Raw genomic sequence first — 16,333 nt, 5'->3', positions numbered from 1 at the left:
AAGAATATGCCTATATGTTAATCGGGAATGTGAGCTATCATCATGCCAAATTTTAGCCCAATCCGACCAGTATTTTTCGTGTTTACTTGTCACAAACATACATACATCCATACATCCAAACATTCTCATTTATAATATTAGTAGGATTTATTGGTAAGCAAACTGTATTTTTCTGTGAAAACGGCGAGCGTTCCCACACTGGCATTTTTACGACTACACCACTGTGTTGTACGTCTTAAAACATTAATTTTTAATAGCTTCCTCCAAAGTTTTAGAGAGGTAAAATCTATGAACTGTAATAAAATCCGTGTACCAGTAATGCACAGAATCAAGTTATTTTTTATCAAAATTAAAAACTTAAAAAAAATTAAAACTTTAAAAAAATAAACGGAGTAACGCTAGAGAATTGTTTCTAAGCTTTTTTGGGTGCAGTGATTAACTATTAGGATGTTCAGATTGATTTATTTACTATAGGCCTAGTTGAACTATTTTATATTTTAAAAACAGAGTTTTCAACCAGTAAAAGGAAGATGAGTGCTGTAAAATTGAATATTCTTGTCCGAGGATAGAAAGAGCAGAGCTAGGTAGCTATAGTTTGGCCGCTTAGAAAACGACCTGCGCGCTACTGCTAAACCAATGCTGGAGGAGGTCACTTTCTAAGCGGCCGAACTATAGTGGTTATAATGCTTGCCTAGTTAGTAATTATCAATTTATCTGTAGAACTCAACAACTATCAATGAAATTACTTAAATTCATTTCCAATCAATTTAATGAGTTACTTAAAATAAAAATGTTCTATAGTGTACTTTACAACAAACAACACAGTGTTATTCTGTGAAAGATCAAAAGGAGATAAAAAATATTGATATTCAGTATTCACTCATTTTAATCTAATTGATTCACAATACACACCCAAATCATTCCAAGATAGATAACATCAGGAGGAAGAATATTTGTGAGAATGTTTTACAGTAGGAAGGTACAAAGGTATTTACAAACTATACAGTTGTCTGGTTGAGTTTGTCTGTCAAACGGAAGGCTGGATGTCTTTGAGGAGTCTCTCTACAGGAACGTTTCCGAGGGCTTGACGGAAGAAGAGCTCCTGAAGACTCTGCCGGCTGACGCTACTGACCAACAATAGTGACAACAGAAGCCTGCCAAACCTAGAAATAACATTAGCTCACTGTACAGTTGAAAATATTTGTTGATCTTTTATTTACAAAACCATAAGTGTTATTTAAAAAAAATCTGATAAAATTAATTTCTACAACGATTAGACACCAGAGTGTGTATTTTAAAGTGGAAATGAATCAAGAATTACTAAGATGAGTTGTTAGTATTGTTAATAATTATGTAGCATTGAATTCGGAAATAGTGACACAGAATTTTGTTTGGAGTCATATTTGAATAAAAAAAAAAAACATTTGTGGAGTGAGAAGTTTCTCAGAATAGCATAGACTTTAGCTAGCTTACCAGAAAAAAAATACTGTCCGAGGGATTTTAGATACAAAGGAAATGAAGGTAACTCAACATAACACTGATATAACTTACTATTTAGGAATTCACTCACCTAAATCTAGCTAATCTATCCTAAAAAAAAGTATTTTAAAATAACTTCTATGGACACTACCCTGTAATAAATCATGCGTTATCAGTTTCAACTATGTCCTCAATGTCAAATAAAAATATTTTACTATGTATTTTCGATTTTCAAACATTCGTCACAAAAACATGCAAAAGTCATGCTAAATCTTCAACATTTCCTTTGTGACCATTGTGGAACAACATGGTTTAGACCTACCTAGCCTTGTGCTGGACACTGCAGTATTCATGCAGCATCACATGGGTCTGGTCTTGCAGCAGCTCTATGTGGTAAGGTTCCCTCAAACCCCTCTTCTCTGAAAACAAGATGATTCAGTATAAGGTCCTGTCGAACTCTTGTTTTTAAGTAAAGAAATAGTATCACCAAGGCTTAGGTTGACTCTTTACAACACCATGCAAGTTTAACAAACAAGATGAAGCTGAAGCGATAGTAAAATATACTATGTAATGTAATAAACAAATGCAAATAAATTGTAATAAGCTTCATCACAACACTTTTCTAGTAAGAACTATACGAGGGAACCCGTTCACAAATTGCACAGTTTAATAAGGTCCAAAACTTGTTTCCGAGGAAAAATGAATCTATTGCAATACCGTACTCATTTTAAGTTTATGTTTGTTTAGAATAGTCATTAGCTGAATGGACTTAAGAAAAAAATTAAATGTAAAGGGTGAAGCCCTAAAAGAAATTATCCTTTGAATTACCATTTGCATGTGCGCTATTTAACCTTTATTATTTCACCTCAATCGGAAAAAAATTGGTTAAGTAGGACGGCTGAAAAAGCGATGTAAAAGGGAAAACGCTTACGGTACGGTAGCCCCCCAAAAAAGTTCGAGGCAGTTTATAGCACACAAAAAGTTCACAAAAATTGACACAAGTGCTACAATGGTCATTTCCCAAAATATATTGGTTTCCCATGCTATAATAGAAGACATACAGCTACAGATGTAGATGTTTATTTAATTGTGTAAACCCCTTCTAGACCAACAAAATATAATTATATTAGAATTTAGCCATGCTTACCTGCTTTGAACAAGACAAGTGCCTTAAGACAAGCATACTCTGTATGGTCCACTCTAAGGGCTGACATCTTTGTTATGATGTCCTTCAGCCTCCTTGCATCTTCCGTGAGAACATCGTGTCTCAGTGATGGAGCCCCACATTCTCGGATAAGTGAGACTAAGAAATGTTAATGGTTTCGATAAATGGAACTTGTCTTGTATACCAAATCCTTATAGAGACTAAGTTGTGCAGATTACCCGTTTTGTTTCTCTTCATGAATTTGGCCAATATCCTAAATTTTATTGGAGACTAAATGTATAAAAAACCATTTTAAGCATCTCTTAACTAGCAAGCATATTTTTTCTAAGTAATTATTAAGCCTTTACTGTATCAGGCTATAGAATCTAAATTTGAATTTTTATTCACTGTGGAAGTCATACATATAATTTCACATAGTCACTGATGATTCGAAGTATCCAATAGTCAATGGTTATAGCTTACAGGTTGTTCTAATGAGGGTATGTTTTATGTCAGTCTGAACTATGATCTCACAAGTGATTAAATCTGCTGTATGTAATTCTATAACAATACAAGGATATGATAAGATGTACTCATGTAAACAATCAAATAACAATACATCAAATGGATCAAAGTGATCACTACAAAACTTAACCTCCCATAAACCTCACTAACCCTTTTGATGCTAGAATATTTTTTTGTAGTTTTCTGAAAAATGCTAGAGTTATTTCATTATTTCGTCCGAAAGTGCTAGGCTTGCCACGGGGGCAAAGTCTAGTGTGTGAGAAAAAGAATCTGTAAAAATAAAATTTCTCTTCTCAAAAGTGCTAAGAAACAATATAACGGGCCTCAATCGTATGAGGAATCGAAAGAAACTATCACTGTTTCGAAACAACAACCGAGTTAACCGATATGTCGATTTAAATTCATACGACATATCGTCGCTTTATAGCACTTATTGGATGAAACGCAAACAACAAAACCTATATTGTTCCATAGCACTTTTTAAGAAAAAAACGCACAACGCCTATCTATACCTATATCATCGCATAGCACTGAAAGGTCTACTTGAATTTTCAACAGGCTAACCATGAAAGGTTGTTTACATCTAAGTCAAAAATACTTACTGCACTTCATAAGTAAATACCTTGTAAAGTAAATTTTACCTTCATCAATAGGCAAAAACCATTGAGCAGCACTAAGGATAAACAGGGAACTCCATGCTTCCTCCAGCAATATACTTTGGTCTCTTGTACCCAACTGGAAAATAAAATGTCAAACTTCATAAAGAGCGATAAAACATCTCATAAGGCCAAGGATGTAGGTAGAAAATCAGGGGAGTTTTTCCCTCTTATGAACAAAAATCTGATTTATAATTTGTTGGAAGATATTCTTACTTTGTTGGAAAAAATGTTTCTTTGTAGTACGAACGTACAGACTGGTAGGACAGTTACCTGTTGGAAAGATGGTATGCTGCGAGCCCAGCGTATCGCCAAATACAACAGTTTAGCCGCAGACTCATAAGTGCTCTCGGTCGACAGGCAGCTCATGTCTACTATCGGGGACCTGGTGGGCAGCACATCTACGCTGGCATCTGCAGCCAGAGATCATTAACAAAATATATAATAAATAACTGAAATTTGAGAGATGATATTGAGTTTAGATGAGGAAAGGTAAACTTTTTGCTTTGTGGCCTTGAGAGAGTCTATGTATCCTAAGAGAGGGGAGGAATGTTTTTGAATGTTTGAAACCGAACTAAGACCCCAAATAATCCATGAAAAATTAATAATTCTTTACAAAACAACATATTTCATGTGCAAAACTAAAAGTTATGTGCTAAACAATAAATTAATACTACAATAAACTTGTTGTAGAGCTGGACAAATAGACAGTGCGTTTCACTATGGATGAGGTGGCAGGGCGCATACTCTTGAGTTTAAGTCATATGCAGGTAGCTGTCCAGACCAAACCAACATGATCGAGGAGGAGCTTAAAAATTGGATAACCGTTATCACAGAGCAACAAGGGGTTCACTCTGTATTTTGTGTTAGTACCATTAGACTTCGGTACCAAAGAACCAAAACTATGTCTCAAGCTCAAGAAAATGTATTTTAGTATAAAGTTTGATAAATCTTGAGGAGATATTTGTTTTTGTTACTTTCAACATCTATATGCTTTTTCTGAAGTGCAATTTAATATTGAATATTTTTTGTTATCATCTGTATAATACTTAGTTAATGTTATTATATGTTATTTTTGTTACATTGTTGTCTTGTTATTATTTTTTGTTGCAATGCTGCTTTGTTTCATGGTCATTATGTAACTTATCTAGCTATTTTTATCTTTTCATTCTGCTCATGTGCTTAAAACACATATATATTTTGTAAATGGTGTATCCGTTGATATGAATAAATAAATAAATAATTTACCAGTCTGTTGATGTCCTGAGATATTGACCTCTTGTGAACTCGTCACCTCATCCTCTTTCTCAGGATGTTCGACTCTGTAGAAGGTCCTGAAAGTCCTGGTTGGAGTGGGCGTGGGAGGCAAAGGAAGTCCTGGATAGAAACACATTAAGGTGTCTTTAGGATAAAATAAAATAAAACGTATAAAACCAAATAGAAGCTGCCATTTATACTCTGTTCACAAAAGTTTGGTGGTTTGTGGGGAAGTTCCCCCACTACTTTTTTTGCTTAATGTTTTTATGTTTCAGCTGATTGAAGTTTTGGTGAATCTCAGCTGTTGAGTCATTGTTTTAAAGGTAGGATAGGATCAAGTGAAGGGGATAGATTTCTGCACCTAAAACTGCATAAACTTTGTGAACGGAGTAAAGAATTGGCCATTCTTAAATTTAGCTTATTTATTAACAGAATTTTACAATCAAAGTGCCATTGGGTTGGGTTAAAAGTGCTCTGCTGCTCTCAATATTATATAGACTGTATTATCTTGATTGAGTCTCTTTGTTTTCATGCGATTCGACATTGAAAACTTTAAAAGGTTGCCATTTTGAAATGCTACATAGACAAGGTTGAGTAATTTTCCAACATAGGCCACTTTTACCATAGCAGTATATGCAAATTTTGATTAAGATTAATTGACTTAAAATATATAAATTTGTATTTAATTAATCCATAATGATGGATACCTCTGATAAACAAAGTACTTTTGGAAAAAATTCCATACTCTTGATTTTTTTCTTTATTCAACTCATAAATCCATTACCTGGAGTTTAGCTGTTTACTAACTGGATACCGGTACCCTACCCTGTATAGAGGTTTGAAGATAAATTGAATAAAGAAAGTAAGACAACACATCAAAGTTGCTGTTATGATAAGTGAGTCTACAACTTTTAACACAAATTTCTGCTATAAAATGTTTATCTCAGTTTTCAATGAGTCCTATAAGTACGAGATAAGACATTTTAAATTACTGGAGTAACCTTTAGAACAAAAAAGTCCTGAGGTTCTTTGCCTCCTCTGGGCAAAATAAAGATGTTGTTTCGCCACTCAAACACAGCATTCTAGCATCTCATTGTTACCTCCTTTGATTTTCCTTGTGACATACCTGGGTACGAGGAGTGTATGTAGCTGTGCGGACTGAAGGTAAGTCCTAGTGGCTGGTACAACAGAGGGTAGCTCGATATAATCCTTCGTTCTGTAGAGAGACAGCTGTTATGATGAGACCTCGGTGCTCTCTCGTGCTGAACAGCTGCAAGGTGTGGGGTTTTAATTTTTAAATACCTTGTGGAAATGGTTGTTCAACTAAATAGAACCACAAAACACACAACAAAATACCAATTGTCCCGCAAACATCATGTCTACATGTTAATTTTGTGTTTTCAGGTTTTTTTTTAGTTTTTGTCTTACACAAAATATTTATGGTCACAATGTAGCTATAATATAGCTTGTTTGCTACAGCGTTAGGCTTTGATCTTACTCTAAAGATAATTGTGAGTTCAAAATAGGTAAATATAAATGATTTATTTTACCACTTAAATTTGTTGTGTGTTAAAAATGCCACCTATTACTAGTGAAAAATTAACAGTGTTAAGCTAAGAGCACATGTTAAAAAAATGTATTACCATTTTTTTTCTAGGACGCTAGGCACGAGACCACGATATTTTTGTTTTTCACATTACTTCAGGCTTAGACCTAGGGGTTGCGGCATTATAACTCAGACAAAATACATTGGTGATTTGGTGGGATTTGAACTCGGGACTTCAGGGATCTGAAGTCCCGCGCGCTCTAACCACTATACCAACTCGCTCCCCGAAAAAAATCTATAAGGTACCATAGGGCCTAGTTTCATACTAAATACTAAAGCTTTATAAAAATTAAAAAATATGCCACAGCAAAACCTACTGAATGTTTTATCCTGTGAGGCCAATATATTTTGATTTGATGGTCGACGTTTCAAATATTGTTGGGTTATTCTTTTAATCACGTCATGATGTGCCATTAACACTCCTAGAAAAATAACACTGTCTTGTCTACCCCTGAAGAGAACTCAAAACCCCAAAGTGTCTCGATTGTTTGATGACATGAATACTTGATTGTGTTTTGAGGGGGGGGTGAGATCGGTCAGCTGGGGCAAACACCGAGTTGACACCTTGTTTTGACAGCCCCTCCCCCCCCTGGCGTCACCCACAGCACCGCGACAATGTGGCAATGTAAACAACGCGACGGCAGTGATAATAATACTACTCCACAGTCTCTTGTTTTGATTCCTCTGCGATAAGTAATAGTGTTGGCAACGAACAGTTAATAAAACGTTACAATACCAGTACCTCAAACTATCTTGTTCCAACAACCATCGTGAAAAAAATATTTTTTTTATTAATTAAAATTTTAGATTAAAATTGCAGGACTCTTTCCGTAAGATGACAGACCAATTATATGAGCTCCTTTTCCCATATAGTGAAAGTGGCTTTAACATGAACAAAACGTATGAACTAGAAACAATTATAAGGCTCCTAAAAAACCTTTTGGGCAACCTATAGCCAACCACGTTTTTGAAGGTAGTTAGACAATCTCATATTCATTATTATGCTTATCCTCCCTTAATTTAACTAAGATTTTCACTCTATCATCGCAGTTAGTTGAAGTTACATAAAACCTCAAGAGTAACCGTCGATTTCGACGGGTTTCCCCTAGTTTAAAGCTATATTGAATTAAAACACTGTGAATAACAGTGGGTACATTGGATTAATCATAATCATTTGGATTAATAATTTGAACAATAACTCGAAAAGGAGTCAGTTTATTTCTGAAATTTGTTTACATAGGTAACATGGATATATGTATACACCAGTTCAAAACCGTCAACTAAACTTTAAAACCACACGATAAATCTGCGCATATCTTTGAACACAAAACTATATCTTAATTTAAACATTAATGTGTCAAAGTCAAGCATAATTTCTGCGACATAATTAAACTGGGTTAGGTATACGAAATGTTCCAGAATTTTCTGTCTTTCTCGGCAATTTCCCCGTATTCTTATTCAATGCTTAAAATCATTTGTACTTTATTTTTTGTCAATTTGTACTCTTTATGGATGATAGAAACCACCTATCCCATCTCAATCTCAGTTTAATGGAGCATCCTTCATAAGATTTCCACGTCTTCCGGGATTTTTTTCTCGCGTTCTTGATTACTTTTTTCAAATCCTCAATAGTTTTAACGTCTTTTTAGTTTTTCAAGTATTCTCGGTAGTTTTTCCCATACTCGTTAATGTTGACGTGTTATTGTAATTTCGACCTTCGAGTTTTCTAGGTGGTTCCCAAGTATCCTCGGCCATTTTCACAGTTTTCGATTATTTACCCAGTTTATCTTACAATGTTCTTTGTCCATCCCTTAATCAATTTCCACAGTTTATATCATAATTCCCCTAGCCCAGAGTGGTTACTCACCGTCTTTCTTCATGTTGACCTGGAGACATTTGTTGAAGCGGCAAGCTTGGCATTGGTTCCTCCTGGAGACGTCGACGACACAGCGACCATCCTCCTTGCACACGTAGTCCAGGTTCCTGGGGAACACGTACAAGTCACAAGCAGATCGAAGAAATTTGCATTTAGTAATTGTTGTCAATATTATAGCTAGTTGAATTGTATTCCCATTAACAAAATCTGAAGCTAGTTTACGGTGTGTGTGTTCATGCCTGGGAACTTTTAAGTGCATTGATAAATAAACGTTTCTCTCAAACTTTCATCGTAATATTATCTGATGATAGAGAGTGGGTCATGTTTCGGTTTCAATCATTGACTATATATACCTGTAGGTATATATAGTCAATGGTTTCAATACAACTTCCGTCTTCAAGGTGAGAACGGAAAACCCTATACGAGCAAACTTCAAAAACTAGTTATTTTTCCTTTTGTACTTTTGTCGTACAATAGTAGATAAAACATTGTAATATCTGCCACAAAATAAGCAAGATATATTTATTAATGTATTCTACATCAACGCACTTAGGCTTAAACGTTATCTACTTGAAACCCGCATGAAAAACGATAGAACTGGAGGTCTACTTGCAGTATCATAACGATGTAATCTAAACAATACAAGGGGACCGAGCCTTGCTCGGTTTTGGTTAATTGTCTTTGATCGTTAAAATAATAGGTATCGTAAACAGTAATTTTATAATTTACGAAAAACATTTTTATTACAAACCATAGACATTTATTCACTGAAATAATAACAATTATGTAATGTAAAAGTAAAACTTTAGCATGAGCATACTTTCTAAAATACTCTCGTATGATGTATTCTAATTCAATAATATTCAATAATTCAGCTGAATAAACCTGTCCAAATTATTTGAACTATAAAAAGAATGCATACAAATGGTAAAATATACCCTTAAATAAGAGTAAAACATTGAGTGGAAGCCAGTGCACTCAAACGGCACCAGCACAAAACGCCCACTCGTCAACATGATTTGCTCTTTTTCCCCTATAATTTTTTCTAATTATAATTCCTTAATAACTTTTCTTTTTTTCTCGAGTAATCTTCAGTGTAATCTTTGCTCAATACTGGAGTTTATCACTTTGTACTGTATACTAGTATACTGTGGATGTCTTGTTATAAATACGTGTTAAACGTCATTTGTTTACTTTTTACTTGTTATTTTTCAACCAACATATTAGTTATTTGGCAACCCATAGGCCTAAAATGTTAAATTTTTAAATGAGTTGAGTAGCGAAATACGAATTTTCCTGAGATAGTGAGTGTCGTCAATCACGTTTTTAAGGTTATAAGCCCGCAATTCTTAAATTTAATCAAAATCCTTCCGCTGAATTTCGAGATGTATATTTCAGACAGACAAACAGACTTTGCTCGTATTGGAGTATAGGATAGACTATATAGATAACTCTACCTGCGGATGCTTCTTTTGAAGAACCCTCTACAGCCGTCACAGGAGGCGACTCCGTAATGCTTCCCAGAGGCCTTGTCTCCACACACCCGACATAGCGTCTCTTTGGAGTCCATCTGTTTAACAGTTTTAAAGGTTATTATTAAGTTTGCCCATGGATTAAATATGCTTCCAACACAACATCTAATTAAAGTCAATCTTTAACTGTTATAAAGGTTATTTGTAAGTTTGTCCATAGTTTAAACATACTTCCATATAAATTTGTACCAACGTATACATTTATAAATTGTTATTGACGTAGCATCTCGTTAGAGTCAATCACTTTAAAACCTTTTACTTGAAATGGAGACCATACGAAGGTAGTACTTACAGTACTTATAGTACGTAACTTACGTTACTTATAGTAGTTATAAAGACTATTAATAATTAATTATGTCCATGAATTGATGACAACTTTATGCAGCTTCATGAACCTCGTGTATCGGCTAAAATCAGTGAAAGGGGGTGTTTCGGTTTGGTTTATACAGAAGGTTTGTTTTGTTGTTTACCAATTGTTTCCTGTTATTTAAACTACTTAAAAAATAACCCATCTTCATATAATGATAGATAATTTAAACTATTGCTTATACTTAAAAATTATAATCAAAGAATAAAGCAGAGATTGCTAATACTCGTATTAAAACATGGTAAAATACAACATGGCCTTAAAAAGTTTACTTACAATAACTTTAATTTAATACATATTCTCGACATTAGGAGTTACTATTTCCAAATAAACAGAAAAAAATTAAAATACATGTAGTTTGAATCGTAATTTTATTTGGTATAGACTAGGCCCGTTTTCAAAAAAAGACAATGCAAGAAGCATTTCATGTAACAATTGGGGAAACAATGTTTTTAGGGTATTTTGACCCTGCTGAGTACGAATCTGCCTGTTGCCAACGCGAAATTTGAACTGGAAGTGCGGTATCCAAGATGGCGGCCAAAACTCTGTTTGCCCCATATCTCCCTTGTTAGTTGGCCTAAATTAATGGTCTAAACGTGTATATAGGGGGTTTTCAGATGCCAAGCACATTAAAACACTCAAAATTTACTTAAATTAAGTTTTGAGGGCATATCTTCCAAAATGGCGCCCAAGATGGCCGCCAAAAACTCTAATTTCCGCATATCTCCCTTGTTTTTTGGCTTAAAATAATTATTTAGACATCTGCATAGGGGTTTTCTTGGATGCCAAACACATTGCAACACCCAAAATTTACTTACATTAAGTTATGGGGGCATATATTCCAAGATGGCATGCGAGATGGCCGCCAAACACTCTTATTTCCGTTTATACAGGGTGTATATAAGGTCCCGCACGGGCTTAAGTTTTTCTAAACGACAACAGATAAATCAATAAGATTTGGTACATCAACACCACACCTAAAAATCTACTTTTTCAAGAAACTATGAATTTTCTGTCATATCAGGAGGACGTCCCGCTAGGAGTCAGAAGGAAATCTTAAATAGGAGCATAGGTCAATATGCACATCAAGTAAAGGTATTTTTTAGTAGAATACAATGCCGTAAACCGCACTTCAAAAGGTTGATCCTGCGCAAAATGACAGTTGTTCAAAGATTTGCTATTAAAGATGCTATTATACGCTTACTCCTCAGGGCGTACAGCCCTAGGAATCGGAACAAAATTGTTAACGTAAGCATAGGTCGATATGCACATCAAATTAAAGGTCTTCACTAGTAGATTACAATGCCGTAAATTCAAGCTCAAAAGAATGTCTGGGTAAAAAAATGGCAGTAGTTCAAAGATTCCAAATGGCAGATTCAAGAAATCTTTGAACGGCTGCCATTTTGCGTAGGATCAACCTTTTGAAGTGCAATTTGTGGCATTGTATTCTACTAAAAAGACCTTTCATTTGATGTGCATATTGACCTATGCTTCCTTTTAAGATTTTCATCCGACTCCTTGTGGGACGTCCCCATAATATGACAGAAAATTGACAGTTTCTTGAAAAAGTAGATTTTTAGGTGTGGTGTTGATGTACCAAATCTTATTGATTTACCTGTTAGTTGTCGTTTAGAAAATATTAAGCCCGTGCGGGACTTTATATACACCCTGTAAAATTAATTATTTAAACGTCTACAAAGGTATTTTCTCGCATGTTAATTACATTGCAACACTCATTATTTACTTCCTTTGAGTTTAGATTACATATGTTTCCAATATGGCAATAAAAACTTTATTGTGCTTACGTGAGCTACGTGCGTATTATTGTATTTAGTGTTTAAACCAGCCAGTTACTATTAGTGACTGAATATTTGCTACTATTTTTGAAATACCAATTGAAATTTTGCAATGTTAAAGTAGAAGGCAAATTGTTTAATGTACTCTGGTGGCAACGTAGATAACGCGTAGTATAACAGAACCTATAATTAAGTAATTGTAGAATTAATTGTGTATGATGTTGACGAATTTATCACTTATTTAAGGTGTCCAGTTATGTAAATAGATATTTATTGTAAAATATGACGATGCCATACGTATGTTTTATATTTTATGGTAATAAATAATTTGATTTCATTTCATGTTATTTGAACATTTAGTTCAACAGAACCTGTAAATATTATTAACAATCACGGTAAACGCAATACGTTATTTTCACATTTAATAAACGAGAAAACATGGCGAATAGCGTTTACCGTGATTATTTAACGGATGGTTCAAATACTCCCTATTGCTAATTTTGAATAAACTAAGGATTTAATACAAATTTTACTTACCGCAAATAATTATTTCTTATAAATTTACAAATGTTTACTTTCTCTTCACAAACAAACTTTTATAGGCGGTTGGAAAACAAAAGATGTTACCTTATTAACATTTATTTTGTACACATGTATACACCTGTTTACTTTCTCTTCATAAACTAACTTTTATAGACGGTTGGCCAACATAGGTTATTAAAAAGAATAAGAGTTGTTTGCTGATTAATTTTGATCAGTGCAGCCAACACAATGCTGCCATAAAAAAAAAACCTTTAAAAAATCTATTTCATCCATTGAGACCCATGGTAAACAAACCTCCATTGATGGGTGGTACCACAAGATCAATACAATATAACAGTACATTATCATTGTAAATATTATAACCGAATTGTTTATTATTATTTATTAATGTGTTATAAAGAACCATTGTTTAATATAATTTACATGCACCACCTCTTGCGGATTCGAGGTATGGTCTAAAAAAGAATTTTTACAGGTTCTGTTGGACTAAACGTTCAAATTTCATTAAATCAAATAAAGTTATTTATTGCTGTAAAAGATACAGAACATACGTATGGCATCGTCATATTTTACAATAAATATCTATTTACGTAACTGGACACCCTAAATAAGTGATAAATTCGTCAACATCATACACAATTAATTCTACAATTACTTAATTATAGGTTCTGTTATACTACGCGTTATCTACGGTGCCACCAGAGTACATTAAACAATTCGCCTTCTACTTTAACATTGCAAAATTTCAATTGGTATTTCAAAAATAGTAGTAAATATTCAGCCACTAATATATATCTGACTGGTTTTAAACACTAAATACAATAATATGCACGAAGCTCACGTAAGCACAATAAAGTTTTTATTGCCATCTTAGAAACATATGTAATCTAAACTCAAAGGAAGTAAATAATGAGTCTTGCAATGTGATTAACATGCGAGAAAATACCTTTGTAGACGTTTAATTAATTAATTTAAACAAACAAACAAGCGATATATATATATACGGAAATAAGAGTGTTTGGCGGCCATCTCGGGTGCCATCTTGGAATATATGCCCCCATAACTTAATGTAAGTAAATTTTGGGTGTTGCAATGTGTTTGGCATCCGAGAAAACCCCTATGCAGATGTCTAAATAATTATTTTAAGCCAAAAAACAAGGGAGATATGCGGAAATTAGTGTTTTTGGCGGCCATCTTGGGCGCCATTTTGGAAGATATGCCCTCAAAACTTAATTTAAGTAAATTTTGAGTGTTTTAATGTGCTTGGCATCTGAAAACCCCCTATATACACGTTTAAACCATTAATTTAGGCCAACTAACAAGGGAGATATGGGGCAAACAGATTTTTGGCCGCCATCTTGGATACCGCACTTCCGGTTCAAATTTCGCGTTGGCAACAGGCAGATTCGTACTCAGCAGGGTCGAAATACCCTAAAAACGTTGTTTCCCCAATTGTTACATGAAATGCTTCTTGCACCTTATAGAGAGGGATTTTTCAATTATGGGCCTGCTCTAGTATTGTCTGCAGGTTAATTAAACATATTATTTCGGTGTTGTTATTTATTAATTCTTGGCAATATATAATACAACTAAATAAAACAATAACACTAAATATTATGTAATTCAATAAAAAAGATTCAAAAATAAAATCTCTTACTTTGGGAAACAATTGTACTAATTTTTGTGTAGAGCCGTACACAAGACATACGACTTATTAATTAGTAGTGGCGGAATAAGCCCATTGGCGAAGAACTTACAGCTTTTGATAAACAAAACTCAAAACCTTACGTTGTAATAACTAGCTAAACTTCAAGTATGTATGTTCAATAATTATAATGTGAGAGGAGAGTTAAATCATGTAACTCTCTTAACAAACACAATTTAAATAATCTTAATTACATTAATCACACCAACACCAACAATGTGAAACAAATATTTTGGTTAACAATACTTAGTTTTTTAAAAGCCTTGGTATAATTTTAAACCCACTGAGTGTCACGCCCCGCAGAAACCGCCGCGCCGCGCCGCACTGACCACAGCGGCAAACTCAGCGCTGTACTCATATTGCGTCGTGCGCCGTCATATATAGTTCGGTCCTATTGTACTTTAAAAACAACGACGCCTTAATACTTGAAATTTTATTTAAATGGCAAGAAATCTGACCAAATTTAAATTATTCCAACTAGCTCAAAATATCTAGTTAGGGACCGCGGTATATTATCTGATGGTCAGATGCATTTATTGTAGTGGTCACTTGGGTAACAATAATTTTGCGATAAAGTAAATTTTTCAATCTCTCTTTCAATTATTTGTGTGCAGCTTGATTTTCATTTTACATGGCATCTCGGCATTTTTTAGTCTTTATTGTCTGAACGCGTCGATAAAATCTCGAAACCTTTCCAATTATTGGTTTTAGCTTTCGAGATCGACACATCTTTAATACTTTAATAACTTCCTTTGGGAAATGGCGACCATACTAATGTAGGAATTTTAAGAATGAATATTGAGATGAGTGTAGGATGAGTGGCGCGATCTTGTATGTAGTCTTGTTAGTTACTGACCGACATGTTCCTCAGACCATTCAAAGCTCAGACACAGCTGATAATTAATAGTCCATACAGCCAATGGTAACTAAGAGGCCTACTTATTAGTGGAATTCGAACCACATTTTTGCCTTGTAATTAACGAATTGGTCTAATTGCCAGGACATTATTACGGATAATTGTAGTACTCACTAGTGCGGACGTTAATCCACACCAGGGAGTATCACATCCACAGTGCATGCCTATAAATATCCACAATTCGTGACCTCATAGTAGTTGGATTACAGGACGACGCCACCGTCCAGTCATCATTTTTGAGCAGTCATCACTGCTCAACATCGCTAGACACACAACATACACAGTACATACAGCGCAACATACACTCCATGTCTAATTTCCCTGTCAGTTTTAACCACGCAAAGTCAATAAACCGCTAACGACTATTGAATCATTCACTTCGTAATTCGTGTTTACACGATTGCTACCCCACAGGTGATTAGCGCCAGGGGGGGAAGGGGGGGTGTTGTGGTCGCAAGCTGACCACCGTCCACCTGTCAGGTCACATGTCCATTATTGAGGGCACCTGAAGTCAACCCCTCCATGTAAGCGGCCTCTATTATTCAGTAAATACCGCGTAACGACTGACAAATACGCGGGAAACTAGCGTTGTTTACCGCGGGAAGTGTCATTTTACGCTTGAGTTTATAGTGTTTACATTGATGGGTGGGTGGATGTTGTATTTTTTTAAGGTCAGAGGCCTCTTTAACCATCCATTTGCTTTTTCACGTTAATATCAGGTCTGTTCGAATAAAATATCGAATAGAGCAAGGGGTGAGCCGGTTCAGTACAAAGAAACAAAAACATGAGTGTAGCCTCATTTTAACCGAATCTCCAATTATCCGAATCACTTATTTCAACAATTTTAAAAACGTAAAGCTACAGTAATAAGTTTTACAAAATATCAAAGAATTGTTATTAAACACATTTAGCCAATTTTGGACTTTGATGG

The 16,333-nt window shown here is 34.6% G+C and overlaps 1 protein-coding gene across 1 annotated transcript; it reads right to left on the bottom strand.

Moving 5' to 3' along the window:
- Positions 1-977: 977 nt before the first annotated feature.
- Positions 978-15,926, bottom strand: LOC128993458 (photoreceptor-specific nuclear receptor-like). Its single transcript, XM_054417365.1, has 10 exons — positions 15,908-15,926; positions 10,001-10,100; positions 8,535-8,650; positions 6,188-6,331; positions 5,053-5,181; positions 4,078-4,217; positions 3,790-3,883; positions 2,627-2,782; positions 1,802-1,898; positions 978-1,163 (listed from the first exon to the last, which is right to left on the bottom strand). Exons 1-10 carry the CDS (start codon positions 15,924-15,926, stop codon positions 1,028-1,030), a joined length of 1,131 nt encoding a protein of 376 aa, XP_054273340.1. The 3' UTR covers positions 978-1,027.
- Positions 15,927-16,333: the final 407 nt, after the last annotated feature.

The sequence above is a fragment of the Macrosteles quadrilineatus genome, unplaced genomic scaffold, assembly GCF_028750875.1.
Source record: "Macrosteles quadrilineatus isolate MER2022 unplaced genomic scaffold, UCM_ALF_1.0 Scaffold_4__1_contigs__length_99947679, whole genome shotgun sequence".
In the NCBI taxonomy this organism is placed as follows: Eukaryota; Metazoa; Arthropoda; class Insecta; order Hemiptera; family Cicadellidae; genus Macrosteles; species Macrosteles quadrilineatus.
The sequence above is the reverse complement of the archived record's forward strand: the minus strand, read 5'-3'. Positions and strand labels throughout refer to the sequence as shown.

Bases quoted from the DNA above. Each gene is read 5' to 3' on its own strand.
- LOC128993458 (XM_054417365.1), bottom strand. The intron at 4,218-5,052 runs GTAAATTATTTA...CTCTGGCTGCAG, and splicing joins CTCAGGACATCAACAGACTG to ATGCCAGCGTAGATGTGCTG. The intron at 1,164-1,801 runs GTAGGTCTAAAC...TGTTATTTCTAG, and splicing joins AGTGTCCAGCACAAGGCTAG to GTTTGGCAGGCTTCTGTTGT.